Source organism: Natator depressus, chromosome 25, assembly GCF_965152275.1.
Source record: "Natator depressus isolate rNatDep1 chromosome 25, rNatDep2.hap1, whole genome shotgun sequence".
In the NCBI taxonomy this organism is placed as follows: Eukaryota; Metazoa; Chordata; order Testudines; family Cheloniidae; genus Natator; species Natator depressus.
The window spans coordinates 11,661,559-11,675,902 of NC_134258.1; the positions used below are offsets into that span (position 1 = coordinate 11,661,559).

Here is a 14,344-nt window from a genome sequence, read left to right on the forward strand (position 1 = left end):
GCCTGCACTGATTCCTGTCCTGGGGGGACTGGCAGCTGCTGAGCAGTCCAAGAGAGGGTGGAGGCTGGGAGACGATACGGGCAGGCCAGAGACACCAGCAGGGGCTTCCTGGGCAGGGATACGCTGGGCAGGCTGGAGACACTGGTGGGGAAGCCACCAGGAGAGACTGGAGGCAATGATGTGACACAGAGCACTCCAGAGCGCCAGCAGGCACCAGGCCCGTGAGCACAGAGCACGTCTGGCTCCTTCCAAAGGTCCCATGGGATTAATCAGCCAGGAAATGGGGCGTTCCCCCTGCCCTCTCACCCCCTGAACAGACTGACCAAGATGAGCTGGGTGGACTGCATTAGACTTCAGTTCCGATAGGGCGGCTCATCAGTGACATGAGTTCGGTAGGTTTCAGCCTCTCTTGCTCTCATAAAACCACTGCACAACTGGAAATGCCTGCTTAGAAGTAACTCTGCCCTGTGACAATGGGTGCAGGGGCTGCCAGTCAGGGTTCTAGGGTGTTAGTATAGGTGGGGGGGCAGGACTTGAATAGCAGGGCTAGGATTGAGGTGCGTGGCAGAGTTGGAGGGGCAGGACTGGAATAGCAGGGCTAGGATTGAGGTGCGTGGCAGAGTCGGAGGGGCAGGACTGGAATAGCAGGGCTAGGATTGAGGTGCGTGGCAGAGTCGGAGGGGCAGGACTGGAATAGCAGGGCTAGGATTGAGGTGCGTGGCAGAGTGGGGGGGGCAGGACTGGAATAGCAGGGCTAGGATTGAGGTGCGTGGCAGAGTCGGGGGGGCAGGACTGGAATAGCAGGGCTAGGATTGAGGTGCATGGCAGAGTCGGAGGGGCAGGACTGGAATAGCAGGGCTAGGATTGAGGTGCGTGGCAGAGTCAGTGGGGGACAGGACTGGAATAGCAGAGCTAGGATTGAGGTGCGTGGCAGAGTCGGGGGGGGCAGGACTGGAAGAGCAGGGCTAGGATTGAGGTGCGTGGCAGAGTCGGAGGGGCAGGACTGGAATAGCAGGGCTAGGATTGAGGTGCGTGGCAGAGTCGGGGGGGGCAGGACTGGAATAGCAGAGCTAGGATTGAGGTGCGTGGCAGAGTCGGGGGGGCAGGACTGGAATAGCAGGGCTAGGATTGAGGTGCATGGCAGAGTCGGGGGGGCAGGACTGGAATAGCAGGGCTAGGATTGAGGTGCATGGCAGAGTCGGGGGGGCAGGACTGGAATAGCAGGGCTAGGATTGAGGTGCGTGGCAGAGTCAGTGGGGGGCAGGACTGGAATAGCAGAGCTAGGATTGAGGTGCGTGGCAGAGTCGGAGGGGCAGGACTGGAATAGCAGGGCTAGGATTGAGGTGCGTGGCAGAGTCAGTGGGGGGTAGGACTGGAATAGCAGAGCTAGGATTGAGGTGCGTGGCAGAGTCGGGGGGGCAGGACTGGAATAGCAGGGCTAGGATTGAGGTGCGTGGCAGAGTCGGGGGGGCAGGACTGGAATAGCAGGGCTAGGATTGAGGTGCGTGGCAGAGTCGGGGGGGCAGGACTGGAATAGCAGGGCTAGGATTGAGGTGCGTGGCAGAGTCGGAGGGGCAGGACTGGAATAGCAGGGCTAGGATTGAGGTGCGTGGCAGAGTCGGAGGGGCAGGACTGGAATAGCAGGGCTAGGATTGAGGTGCGTGGCAGAGTCGGAGGGGCAGGACTGGAATAGCAGGGCTAGGATTGAGGTGCGTGGCAGAGTCGGGGGGGGCAGGACTGGAATAGCAGAGCTAGGATTGAGGTGCGTGGCAGAGTCGGGGGGGCAGGACTGGAATAGCAGGGCTAGGATTGAGGTGCGTGGCAGAGTCGGGGGGGCAGGACTGGAGTAGCAGAGCTAGGTTTGAGGTGCGTGGCAGAGTCGGGGGGGGCAGGACTGGAGTAGCAGAGGATGGTGTGGGTCAGACTGAGGCACATGGGCCAGGGGAACTGTCTGTGTGTGGGAGCTCGCCTTGCCATTACCTGGTGCTCCTGTCCTCCAGAGCGCCCTTCGCCAGCACAAAGTTGACTTTACAGAACCAGCCTGCGTAGCGGACACTGAAGGGCTGTAACGACCACTTTGACCCCTCTCTGTTGCAGATCCCTTGGAGTCTCACCGGCCGCTAGCCCACGAGTGCCTGGGGGAAGCCCTGCGGGTCCTCCGGCAGGTCATCAACAAGTACCCACTGCTCAACACCTTGGAGACCTTGACAGCGGCAGGAACCCTAATATCCAGGGTCAAAGGTCAGTCCACAGCATCTGTCTCCTGCTGGGTCATGAGCACAGCGCAGGTGCCACCTCAAAGGCTCGGCAATTCTGCTCACCCTTCACTGCCTCCCTCCCCACTTGCCCCACCCATGCCCAGCAATTGGCACGGACTCACAGACGCTGACCCTGTTCACAGCCAGCCTGGGCTGGAGGCAGATGGAAGCTGACCCGAAGGAAAGGCTCTTTGGGGCTGGGGTCAGGGCTGCAAGGACTCCGCGGTGAGGCCTCAGCCCAGTCCTTGGTTTGCAGATGTCCTTTGCATCCAAACCACAATCACAACCAGCGCTAGCCTACCCCTTGCTTGCACATGCGGCAGACAAAGGCCGAGGACTGAATGGGCTATGGAGACTGAGCTCCCTTCTGCATCCGGGGGGATCCTGCAGGGGTCAGGCACACTGGTGGGGAACAGTGTCCAGGAAGCTAGTGTGGCTGCTGCCCAGGGGGGTAGAGACAGTTCTGTCGACCCAGCCCCAGCACTAGGGTATTTCTGCCAGAGCAGGCTTGTTCCCTATAGCCTGTTCTCAAGGGCTCGGTGTAGTCCACTTTAAAATGACTCCAGTGAGCAAACTCTCACAGGTGAGAGGATCCCGCAGTCTGGTTGTTCTCTCTCCCCTCCCCACCGGGAACATTGCTGTGATTTTCAGCCCACGTTTCGCTCGCTTGCTCACGCCCTAACCCTCTTTATGCCCATGGGTGCAGACCTTCACGGACGGACACAAAAGCCTCTGTGGGTCACTAGCATGAATCGTTCACTGGGCCAAATTCAGCACATGGCCCCAGTGCAGTCAGTGGAATTACACCAGAGACAAGTCTGGCCCTTCGTCTGACACATCATGCCTGCACCAGGCAGGAGCCAGCTGTCTCAGATCCGCAGGAAGTGCAGCGTGGATTAGCCAAAATCTAGCATTTAATTTCCTGGGATTAGAGAGAGCCTGGCCTGAGGGTGCTGGGTCACAGCTGGGGGAGACCATTCACACCAAAGCCTTTACAAAGCAGCTGCCCTTTCTCCAGACAGGGCGTCAGACAAGCCCAAGTGAATGATGCCAGTGGGAAACCTTCCAACCAACAAACCAGGGCATGGGAGAGGGAGGGCTGCTTTCTGAGCTGTAAAACCAGCCCTGGCCTGGCTAACACCCTCAGCCTCACCCTGCCATGACCACATCATTCTGAGAAACTGACTCGGGGGGAGAGTCTTGTAACATTCATCACTGGGGGTGACAGGGACCTAGGGCCAAACCCAGGCCCCGCTGAAATCAGTGGGAACTTGGACCTTGACTCCAATGGGAGGTTTGGCCCTTTCACTCATATTTTCCCCTTGGACACCACATGGTGAGAGGTGCTCAGGAGTCAGGCCATGATGTGTTTCCTGGAACTCTCAGTTCCGCTTCAGGGCTGGGACGTGGGTGCAATATTTGTGGTGAGTTCTTGTCTGTTGGAAAGCCACCCTTGGCTCCCCTGCCCTGACTGATATCGGGGTCTGGGTTCCCAGCTCTCTTCCACTGGGACAAAATCACTGCTGGTTGGCCATGAAAACTGTGTGTGCTGGTGAATGTCCTCGAGGCTGGTGCAGGAGAACCACAGTAATTGGAGATGGACAAGACCTACTAGGTCACCAGGTCTATCCCCCTGCAAAGGCAGGAGACGGGCTCTGATTCTCCTCTCCCTTCCACCACTTTCACATCGGTGTAATCCCATTGATTAAAGAGTGACAGGGGATGGATCACTTGATGATTACCTGTTCTGTTCATTCCCTCTGGGGCACCTGGCATTGGCCACTGTCGGAAGACAGGACACTGGGCTCGATGGACCTTTGGTCTGACCCACTCTTATGTTCTCATGCACTCACTCCAGACTTACACCTGTGAAGCCTAAAAGAGGGCATCAGCCATAGGACTCGATTCTCCACTGCCCTGAGTCTTGTGTCATCATTTACACCTAGCCGAAGCGGGTGTGAAATGCCACCAGGTCAGAATTCTCCACTCATGCACGCTGGCCTCTTACCTCATGCCAGTGTAAATGACATCCGCAGGCAGCGGAGAGTCCCACTCCCACAATGAGCCCACGGTACAACGCTGGGCTCTGCGTCTGAACTTTCCCAGAGACTGGGGATGTTTGGATCCAGAGGTTTTGTACAGACCCCGTCCCAATCAATAATAAACACTGGATACTCAGAGCTCTGCAGAGGCCTGATTGTCCTCTCACTTACATCGGTGTGGATCGAGAGCCGTGCTGTTGAATTGAATGAAGTTCCTCATGTAAAGCCGGTGGGAGTGTCAGCTCTCTGGGCCAGTTCTTTGTTCTGCATTTGTACAGCGACCAGCACACTTGGGTCCTGGTCCGTGACTCGGGCTCCAAGGCCCTACAGCAACGGAAATAAAACAATAAGAAGTGAGATCAGAATCAGGCCCCCTGCCTACTCAAAGTGTGGGAGAGGGAGATGATCCAAGGCATAGATTGCAGCCTAGGGCCCAGCCCCTATTTTTATTATTATTTTGGAGCCCCCTGGAATGTCGCTGAGGGTTTGGTGCCTGGCTGCCGTTTGTGCCTTTCCAAACCTGACAGGTATTGTTCACGCAGCTAAGGCAACGCATGAATCAGCTATTAAACTGATCTCACATGTTGATCTGAGCCAAGGTGATAGGAGAACAGCAAATTTCTTTTTCAGAGGTGGTTAGAAAAGCGTGCCATTGACTAGGGTGGAAATACACGCCCGGGGTTCTGATGAGTGGGACCCCGGGAAAGCAGTTCCCAGCCACGCTGTTATTCTTGGCGATGTTGTTTGATAGGCCTGATTTTCAAAAATGGCCTGTAGATTCGTGGGCACTATTGTGCCTGCTCAACTAATGGCTGGTGCAAAGGGCTGGTATTTGGGGGCGTCTCTACACAACTGTGGCTGTGATCCAGGAGGATTTCTAAATACTGAACATCAGTACTGGCTCCTCACTGGCGGTGCAAACTTGTGTCTGCAAAACTGGTGGCCAGGCTGAAAACCATAAGCCCAAGCTGGCCTATTTTCCAGCTAGTAGGAGAGAAACCGTGTGTTCAGATGACATGAGGGGTACTTAGGGCTGACCCAAAGCCCGCTGAGGTCACTGAGAGTCTTTGGATCCAGGCCTTAGATTGTCAGGACTTTGGGGTGGGGGCAGTCTGTTATTACAAGGTGCACAGTGTCTAGCGCAATGGAGCTCAGATTCGTGACTGGGCCTTCTATGTGTGATGGCAATAAAAATCTTAAACCCGAATCACCATTGGCCAGCGCGGCCACTATCTCCCAGGGTCCCTGACGGCTCCACAGGGTTTGTGAGACGCGGTTCTGTCGAGCTTGCCCATGAAAAGGCTTCCGAGAGCTCAGTGTTACAACAGCAGTGGGGGAAGGGACGGCAGGTTTAACCGCACACAGAGCACAACATTTTGCGTCACTGCCCTCATTTCCTGGACACCAAACAGTAACCACAAGGGACGGGAAGTTCCTCCATAGCAGGGTGGAACGAGATCTGCTGATTGGCTTGTTCAGTGATTGCCTGTCAGGGCCTCAGCATGGGCCGGGCTCTGTGGCACGGCAGTCGTGGCAAGCGCTGATGTGAGGTGTGTTTAAAAATGAGGGTTCCTCTGAGCCGTGCAGAGAGTTGACCTTGATGAGCGACGAGGTTGTGAGACAGATTCTGGTCTTTTACCCTGGGAGAGGCTTTAGTTTTGCATCAACGTGGCTGTAATATGCAACCTAATCAGAATGAACATTTCACACCTACTTTGCACCAGGGGTAGGGCAATGGAGAGCCGAGCCCAGGGTGCAGGGAATACAGAATTGGGCCCATTCTCTTTTTACCATTTCATGTTAAAACCTATAGCGATTCTACACTAGATTCATGCAGGAGCAGACCCAGAATGATTCTGCATCTGACCTATTCAGAATCCCTGGACTTGAACTAGATGAGACTAAAATTCTCCTTTTCTTTGGGATCTGGAGGATTCAGAGCTTGGGGTGACGGCTCACGCTGCCGGGGTGACTCCTCCACCTGGCAGCTCTGCAGCAGTACAAGCTGCTCGCTCACAGTCTGGGATTAGAGGGGTTCTTTAATCAGCCTTTTCCATCTCAAAGCAGAAGGCTCTGAAGCCGTAGGACAGGAAATGCACACCAGTAACACAGATTCATCTTATCTGTTATGGTGGCTCCGGGGTAGCTGGGAGTGATGGGTTGCAACTGACCTTAGGGGAAATACAGACCAAGTATGAGGAAACTTTTGCTAATGTTGAACAGGGAACAACCTCCCAAGGGAAATGGTTAAAGCCCCATCACTGGGGAAATTAAAACTGGACTGGACAAAGCCCTGGGGAATATTCCATGGGAACAATCCAGAGCTAACCCTCCCCAGGGTGCTGGACCAGATGAAACCTAGGCAGGTCTTTCCCAACTCTAAGAGACATGATTATATGTATTGCAGGGCTCTGCCCCCAGGGTCTCTAGGTCTGTTTCAAAAGCTGCCCTGCTAGTGCCTTAGAAACTTACTGTGGCAATTAGCATAGAGAAGCTGGGTTCATAGAGCCAGACTGTTTTGTTGGTGGCACCTAGGGTACGTCTACACTGAAAAAACCCCCCTGCAGCAGCCAGTCTCAGAGCCCGGGTCAACTGTCTCGGGCTCACAGGACTTGTGCTATGGGGCCAAAGATAGACATTCCTGCTTGGGCTTTTGCCCGGTCTCTGAAATCTGGAGAGGGGGGAGGTCTCAGCCCAGGCTCCAGCCCGAGTGGGGATGTCTACACTCCATAGCAGGAGCCTTAGTCCACTGAACTGGGTTCTGAGACTTGCTGCCGCGGGGTCTTTTTTTGCAGTGTAGATGCGCCCTAGTTACCAAGGACAGAGGTACATGAGAATTGTCTAAGAGGGGCAGCTGAGCCTGAGAGCAGAGACTGGATGGGCTGCAAGGCTGCAAGGCTCAGCCCTCTTTCCCTACGTCGGAGCAGGTCTGGGACCACCACCAGCAAATGGCTGCTCAGTAGGTGTCAGTCACAAAAGGGCTTTTGCTTCTCTTTCATTTCCAGGTTTCCACTATGAGTCCAGCAATGAGACGGACAAGCGGGAGTTCGAGAAGGCTCTGGAGACCATCGCAGTCTCCTTCAGTAGCACGTAAGCGAACCTCAGCCATCGGCGGTCTGGAGGACGTGCCCCTCCCCTGCAACCTCGACTGTCCCCACCCCAGACAGAACATGCCGCTCCGCCCTGTCACTTTGCACACTCACACCTTGACAAGGGGCAGCTTTTACTGGCAATGGTGAAAGACCAAGTTTTGGGTGTGCAACCCCTCCCCCACTCCCTGCAGAGTCACAAGGTCCCTGGTGGACCCTGGCTGGACGTCCTGGTCTGTTCCTTGTATCATTTACATCCATTATACTCACATTGCTATTGAGACCAGGAGGTCTGGTTCAGACAACCACCTGGGCGGGGCTATTAAGATACCTCCGGTCTCCTCCTGCCACCGCTTCGCCTTCATCTAAACTGTAGGGGCTAAATCATTTGGGGGCTGATCCAATCCCCACTGACGCGAAGAGGAAGACTCCCACTGAGCTGGATCAGGCCCTGGGGCCTGGCCCCTGGCAGACTCCAGGGACCTGCACTCTGAAGTGATATGGAAGGTCCTACTTGCTGCTCTCCTGTTAATAACTCTAACCGTGCTGACCATCCATGTCCTCCTGCCCCTTCTTCCAGCGTGTCTGAATTCCTCATGGGAGAGGTGGACAGCAGCACCCTGCTCTCGATACCTCCCAGCGACCAGAATCAGGTGAGTGACACCAGTTTTGTTCATGCACATCTGGGTCAGCCTGCTCCTAAGTGGACCGGAGGCGGGAGATCGCTGGGGTTTGCTTTTGCTTCTGGCACCCCGCCGTTCAGAAGCCCTGAACAGGCCCTGCTCGGCACAGGGAGAAGCAGCTACACACAGTCTCTGTTTAAGAACAAGTAGAGGCAACCAACCCAGCGCCTGGCTGTCCCAGCTTAGCCTAGAGGGCACTGACAGAGCTGTGCAGGGAACATCACACAGGCCTTGTCTGCTTGGCCCTGTACCTACTGCCATTCATGCAGACAAGGAGAGATCAAAAGGGCACAGGGTGCTTAGCTAGAGAGGTGACAGGCCCCTGAGAAGGACTTCAGCTAGGTCACTGGATGATCTTGTAGACCAAAGAGTGGAAGACTGAGAATCAGGGCTCTTGGTGTCTATTCTTGGCTCTGCTGCTGATTTGCTGTGTGACCTTGAGCAGGTCACTTAACCACAGATACTCCCATGTCCCCTGAGGGCCTTCATGTACAACCCCAGGGCTGCACTTGGCAGATCAAAAGAGTTTGCTCCTTTTTCTGGGCCTCAGTGAACATAGTGAGCCGCCAGGAGCCCCAGGTTTCTATATCCATCTCCTGGCTTCTGAAAAACCCCTGTGGCAGCCTGCTCCCGTCTTCACTCGTTGCACCTACTTCTCACTCTCTAACGAGATCTTTTGCCTCCCCACCCCAACAGTCGATGGAGAACCTCTACGGAGGGATCCCTGGGCAGGGCGCAGACGGCATGCCAGCCGGCATGGAAAAATTTGATCCAGGTGAGTGATGTTTCATCATCTCCAGTGGCTGGGTGCAGAATAAATCCTGCTGAGTGCAGGGAAGTCTGGGCAGCAGGACGAGCAGAGTGGCTCAGAGGACATTACGTTCCCTCTCCATTATTGAGGTTCAGGGAGAAACGTGCCGGTGCAAGTCCCTGGCTTGCAGTGGTGCTGAATGCCCGCGTTCCACAGGATTGCGGGGCGCAAGTGACAAGTACATGAGGCTTCACTGCAGGTGTATTCTTGCCCCCTGAACCCGGCACGAAAGGCAGCACCAAAGCAGTTAAAACTGCATTCTCCAGCCCCACCAGACAGCCGAGGGCACAAAGGGGCTGGTAACAAACACTTGCCATGAAATGTGCAGCTCGTGGCATTTCTCTGAGTCTCGGAGCCAGCAGGTGGTGGGCAAGTTCAGGCAGGCAGCGTTCCTGCAAACCGTCCAGCGGGTGCAATGCCCGTCCAGCCAACGTCTCCTCCGAGACGAGAGAGCCTCATCATTTTCACTACCGCTGCAATAGCACCCAACGGCCCCAACCGTTCTGTGGGGCGCCGCATGAACACGTAAGAGAGCGTCCCTGCCCCGAAGAGCTTACAGACCAGACCAGACAACAAAAGTTGGTGTGACAGAGGGAGTGGAGCGAGGCGGGAAAGGGCAGAAGTAACAAGAACCCACTTTTCTATCGGCTGACTACATGCGCAATTTGCCGGGATCAAGCCAATTTGCTTATAAATGCTAGAAACGTATCGGTAACCCTTACTATGCCCCCTGCCTAGCCACGATCAGCTGGAAGTTCAATCCCGGCATGGCAGCACAAGTGGGCTTTGGAAAGGGGGTTGAAGGAGGGCAGGGTAATGGCTTGACAGGCTCGTTTGGGGAGAGCACCTCACGGGACGGCTCTGGCGAGTGGAAGAAACAGACAAACAGGCGACGGAAGCTGGTGTCGTTGGCAGGCAACAGGTGTCATGAGACATGAGAGTGGATTAGTAGGGTGTGGCAGGGTCATGAAGGGCTTTAAAGGAAAGCTCAGGAAGTCTGTATCTGATGCCATGGGGGAGGGTGACATGGGGGAAGCCTGCAGTGGCTCAGGAGGTCAGTTCTGCTCCTTGGTTCCAGCCCGTGGTGGAGCTCTGCCTCTTTGATCCCTGCAGGACTCCTGGAAACCACAAGACAATTTTGGGTGTGTAAGTCAGTGGATGAGAGTGCTTGGCCGTAGCTTAATTGCCTGGCTAATTCTATATCTCCTCCTTCTCTCCCATCTTTCGCCGTGTCCCTCTGTCACAGTCCGTCCGTCTGCAGAAGAGGTGGACATCATGCTCCAGCGGTGTGAGGGCGGCGTGGAAGTTGCTCTCCAGTATGCCAAAAACATCTCCAAGTACATGAAGGACCTCTTCTACTACCTAGAGAAGAGGACCACTCTGGGTGAGTGGCGAGAGGACAGAGTCTGCTTCCCAAGATGCTGAATTCCTGAAGGTGGCATCGTAATGGGCCACAGTGCTACTCCCAGCTCCCATTCTCGTAGTATTTATTACGGGCTTGAGGTTGAAGGGACCCCTTGATCCAGAAATGGGTTGGGGACCGAGAGAGTCATTTATGGCCTAATGGACCGAGCACAGGCCTGGGAGTCAGGACTTGAATTCCATTCCAGAATTTGCCACTGACTCTATATGATCTTGGGCAAGTCTCTGCCTCAGTCTGGCCCGCTATAAAATGATACCTGTCTTCCTGTGTAAAGCACTTTAAGATCTATGGATGAAGTAGATCTATGTGCATGCAAAGAATTACTACCTTGATAGAAAAAGGCGAAGGGGGTTTGTTTGTTTGTTTGTGTGTGTGTGTGTGTGTGTGTGATGAAACACAAAATCAGCAGGGCAAGGCCTTCTAAGTCCATCTTCACTTCCTTCCTTTCCCTTGCAGAGATGGAATTTGCCAAAGGACTGCAGAAGATGGTGAACAGCTGTAAGCAAACGATCACTCAGGAGGTAGGTCAGAGCTCCTATGTAAGCACACCCCTTGTGTCGGGTTCCTGCATACGTCTGGGCCTTACTTACACCAGAAGCAAGCACTGGAAACCTCCCTGTTCATGAGAGAAACACTGCACTTCCAGAGCCTCACCGGTTCAGCTAAGCCCTTCTAGGGTGTAATTTTTCAGAAGCACGCTGCACTGTCTAACTTGGCTCCAACTGCAGTCAGGGGAGCACGGAATTCAAAGGCCAGTGCTAAGCACTTCTGAAAATCTTACCCCTAAATTTCTAGGTATGGCGCTTCATTTTTGAGACTCCCTGCTCCCTCGTGTCAAATCCAGGGGCCCAATTCCCTCCCCCCGGTCCAAGTAACGACCATTCACTTCAACTTGAACCCAGGCTCTGGGTCCCATAACAATAGGACCTGTTTGGGTGAGAGTGAGCTATCTACCAGCCAGGCTAGAAGGAATCCCAGGAGGAAGCGGTTCTGGTATAAAATCATGTCGCAGAGTTTTACAGGCACTCTGGTTTGAGAGCTGCTGGGGATGAGGTTACGCACTTCAAGCTCAACAGAACCTCTGACATTTGCCCTTCTTCCCCTTTGCACCGTGCTGACAGTACGTAATTCATCTATATGTAAAAGCTAGCTCGGGGCCTTTGCTGGCAGCACACAGACAGTCTGGGCCTCTCACTCTCCTCCACCCCCTGCCCCGCGGCTAGGACCATTTCTCTGCCATGTGCTCGCTGTGGCAGTGACTCTCTCGGGGGGTGTTGTAATTTTCCAGCCACACATGCCGTTCCTGTCGATCTACTCGCTGGCTCTGGAGCAGGATATGGAGTACGGCGCCACAATCGTGCAAACAGCTGCCACCTTGCAGAACCATACCTTCCTGCAGGTAGGAGAGATGCCCACATCCACAGCTGCACGGGATGCTTTGGTGCAAATGGCTGGAGAGATCCCCTGCATTTGCTTTCCCTGTTTGCCGTTTGATCTGCAGTGAACACCTGATGCCCCTGAGTTCCTGGCTTGGAAACAGGAAGTGCCCTCTCCTACTGGAAAGGGCACCTGAGAATAACCCCTTCCCACTAGAGACTTTGCAGTGGTAGAAGTGCTGTCCTGTCGCTGTCTTTATACCACAGGCTTTCTCTTTCAGGCACAGATCTTCAGAGTTCCCTTTCACTCAACTAAGGCAGGGGTTGGGTTTGATATTTACCGGCGTCCCCCCTGTTACTGCTCCAAACTGGAGATGCACCAGAGTCAGAATCATGTATCCAAACTCCTGGGCTTTGGGGTGTTTGGATAAAGGGTCTCACAACCATCCCTAAGTTCAGCTAAACCAAACAATTCATTTTCGCCATTCTCCAACTCAGCTTAGGCCTCTTCAGAGTCTGTGTATTGTTCCCGGCATGGACAAAGTTACACGCGCTAGTCACTAGCAGAAAGCTGCTAGGTCCGGTCTGCGTGCCCAGGACAGTAGGGTAATGCATGGTTCTTTCACCGCCAGAGAGCTCCGTTTGCTTATGTCAGCCTAAAGTGAAAATGAACAGGACAGCATCCACCTAATTTCGAGGTGTTTGTCCACAACACAGAATCGCCCTTAGTTCAGCATGATCAGTGATAACAACTCTTCTCTAGCACTTCTCATTTGTAGATCACAAAGCCCCTTACAAAGGAAAGTGTGTATCAGCACCCCCACTTTACAGATGGGGAAACTGAGGCACATGACTCCCTAATATCACAGAGCAAGCCAGGGATAGAACACACATCTCTTGATGCTGTAGCCCAGTGACTCAGCCTTTGCAACACACAGCAAAGTCTGCTTACTAGAACAGGACCAGTGGGTAGGCAGGGCAAGCCAGGAATGAGTCAAGTGACCTGGTAGAGCTGTGTGGAGCTGCCCGTGCTATGGCGGGCGCTGTCTGGTGCTGGCAAGCCCTTGGGTTTATGAGCACTGCAATCCACTGTAAAGGAAACTGGTGCATTTGGAGGACCCGAGCAGGGCAGAGCATATGTAGGCACAGGTCAAAAAGGCCTCTGAGCTGTTCTGCCCCTGACTCCGCCCCCTACTGGCCTCAACTAAAAACCATTCTGTTCCCCCCCTCCATTCCAGCCACTAGGAATGAGACGCCTTGAACATGAAAAACGAAGGAAGGAGATTAAGGAGCAGTGGCACCGGGCCCAGAGGAAGCTGGTAGGTAACAAATAGCTGCAGCGTGCCATAGGGTTGTGCCGTGATTGTATCCTGGCTGTGACAGCCCCCCCCCCACCCCCACCCCACGCATCTTGTCAGTCATATTGTCAGATTCTTTGCCCCTCTTCGTGCCGGCATTAGAAACAAGCACGCACGGGACTGGTCTATGATGGCCTCTTCAGTGAGCCTGATGGACGAGCAATGCGAGAAATGTGCATCCAAGGGACTGTAACACTTCTTCTGCCCCCCCATCCCCCCATCATCCCCACCATCCCAGTGCTCCCAGGGGGCAGGAAAGCAGTTCTCCCATTGAAAGGAGCTTTGCTCTTCCAACCCCCCTGTCAGTTTCATTATAAGAGCCCAGAACTGTTTCCTTATTATTTATCCTGCGGGAGTGCCTGGGGCCCTAGTTCTAGATCTGATCCCTACCGTGCTAGGCGCTGTACATATGCATAACAAAGAGCCAGCCTCTGCCCCAAAGAGTTTACAGTCTAAGTTTCCTCCCCTCCATGCTCATTCCTAGCCATATGTGTGCAGAGTTGGTTAGTACTCAGCTTCATCCCGTAATTCTGCAGTGGAGAATCTTTCAGGCCAGTGAGGAGAGGACCCTGGGGCTAGGGAGGGGGAGGATAACATTCTCCTTGGACAGACAGACTTTTCCCTAGACCAGTTACCTTGGATCAAGGTCCCAATTTTTTGTCCGGCAGCAAGAGGCTGAGACCAACCTGCGCAAGGCCAAGCAGATATACATGCAGCGCTGTGAAGAACACGAGAAGGCCATGTATATGACAGTGAAGGCTGAAGAGGAACAGCAGAACACCAGCAGCAACACCACCACCAAGACCCTGGACAAGAAGAGGCGGCTGGAGGAGGAGGCCAGGAATAAGGTGAGGGTCAGGGAGATGCTAGGAGAACATCACTGTTTGGGATGTTGAGTGGGCAGGGAGCCCTCTCCACACCATCGGAGCCTTTCGTGTCCCAAACACCGTACATCTCCAAACCATCCTTTCAGCCAGAAGCACATCCCAGACTACCAGTGTTTCTGCTCCATACCTGACCAGAGGGACTGGTGCTGAATCACTCACTAACCAGGGCCTCTGGTAGATCCCAACCCTCTGCACCAGCCCAGGACCACCTGGGTCTCTCACCAGGCTGAACAGCAGTGCCACTGAACCAATCTGCTATCACCTTCCTATTGTAACGAGGTGTTTTAGTTCACTGGCTCCAATTGTGTTGGGAATTCGCTGCCCCTGACAGCCACTGAAATGAGTTCGGCGGGACTTGACACAGATGCTGTATCCAGGTCTGGTGTCCACAATTCCAGAAGGATGTTGATAAATTGG

General features: G+C 54.2%; 1 protein-coding gene across 1 annotated transcript in view; it reads left to right on the forward strand.

Annotated features, from left to right (window-relative positions):
* The window catches only part of ARHGAP45 (Rho GTPase activating protein 45), a 45,628-nt gene that overhangs the window by 13,712 nt on the left and 17,572 nt on the right, over nt 1-14,344 (forward strand). Inside the window, exons 3-11 of the mRNA XM_074939546.1 lie at nt 2,098-2,241; nt 7,306-7,390; nt 7,970-8,042; nt 8,769-8,847; nt 10,130-10,267; nt 10,763-10,827; nt 11,595-11,705; nt 12,921-13,001; nt 13,709-13,888. Coding sequence (XP_074795647.1) covers nt 2,098-2,241; nt 7,306-7,390; nt 7,970-8,042; nt 8,769-8,847; nt 10,130-10,267; nt 10,763-10,827; nt 11,595-11,705; nt 12,921-13,001; nt 13,709-13,888 — 956 coding nt within the window. The remainder of the gene's footprint in view (nt 1-2,097; nt 2,242-7,305; nt 7,391-7,969; nt 8,043-8,768; nt 8,848-10,129; nt 10,268-10,762; nt 10,828-11,594; nt 11,706-12,920; nt 13,002-13,708; nt 13,889-14,344) is intronic.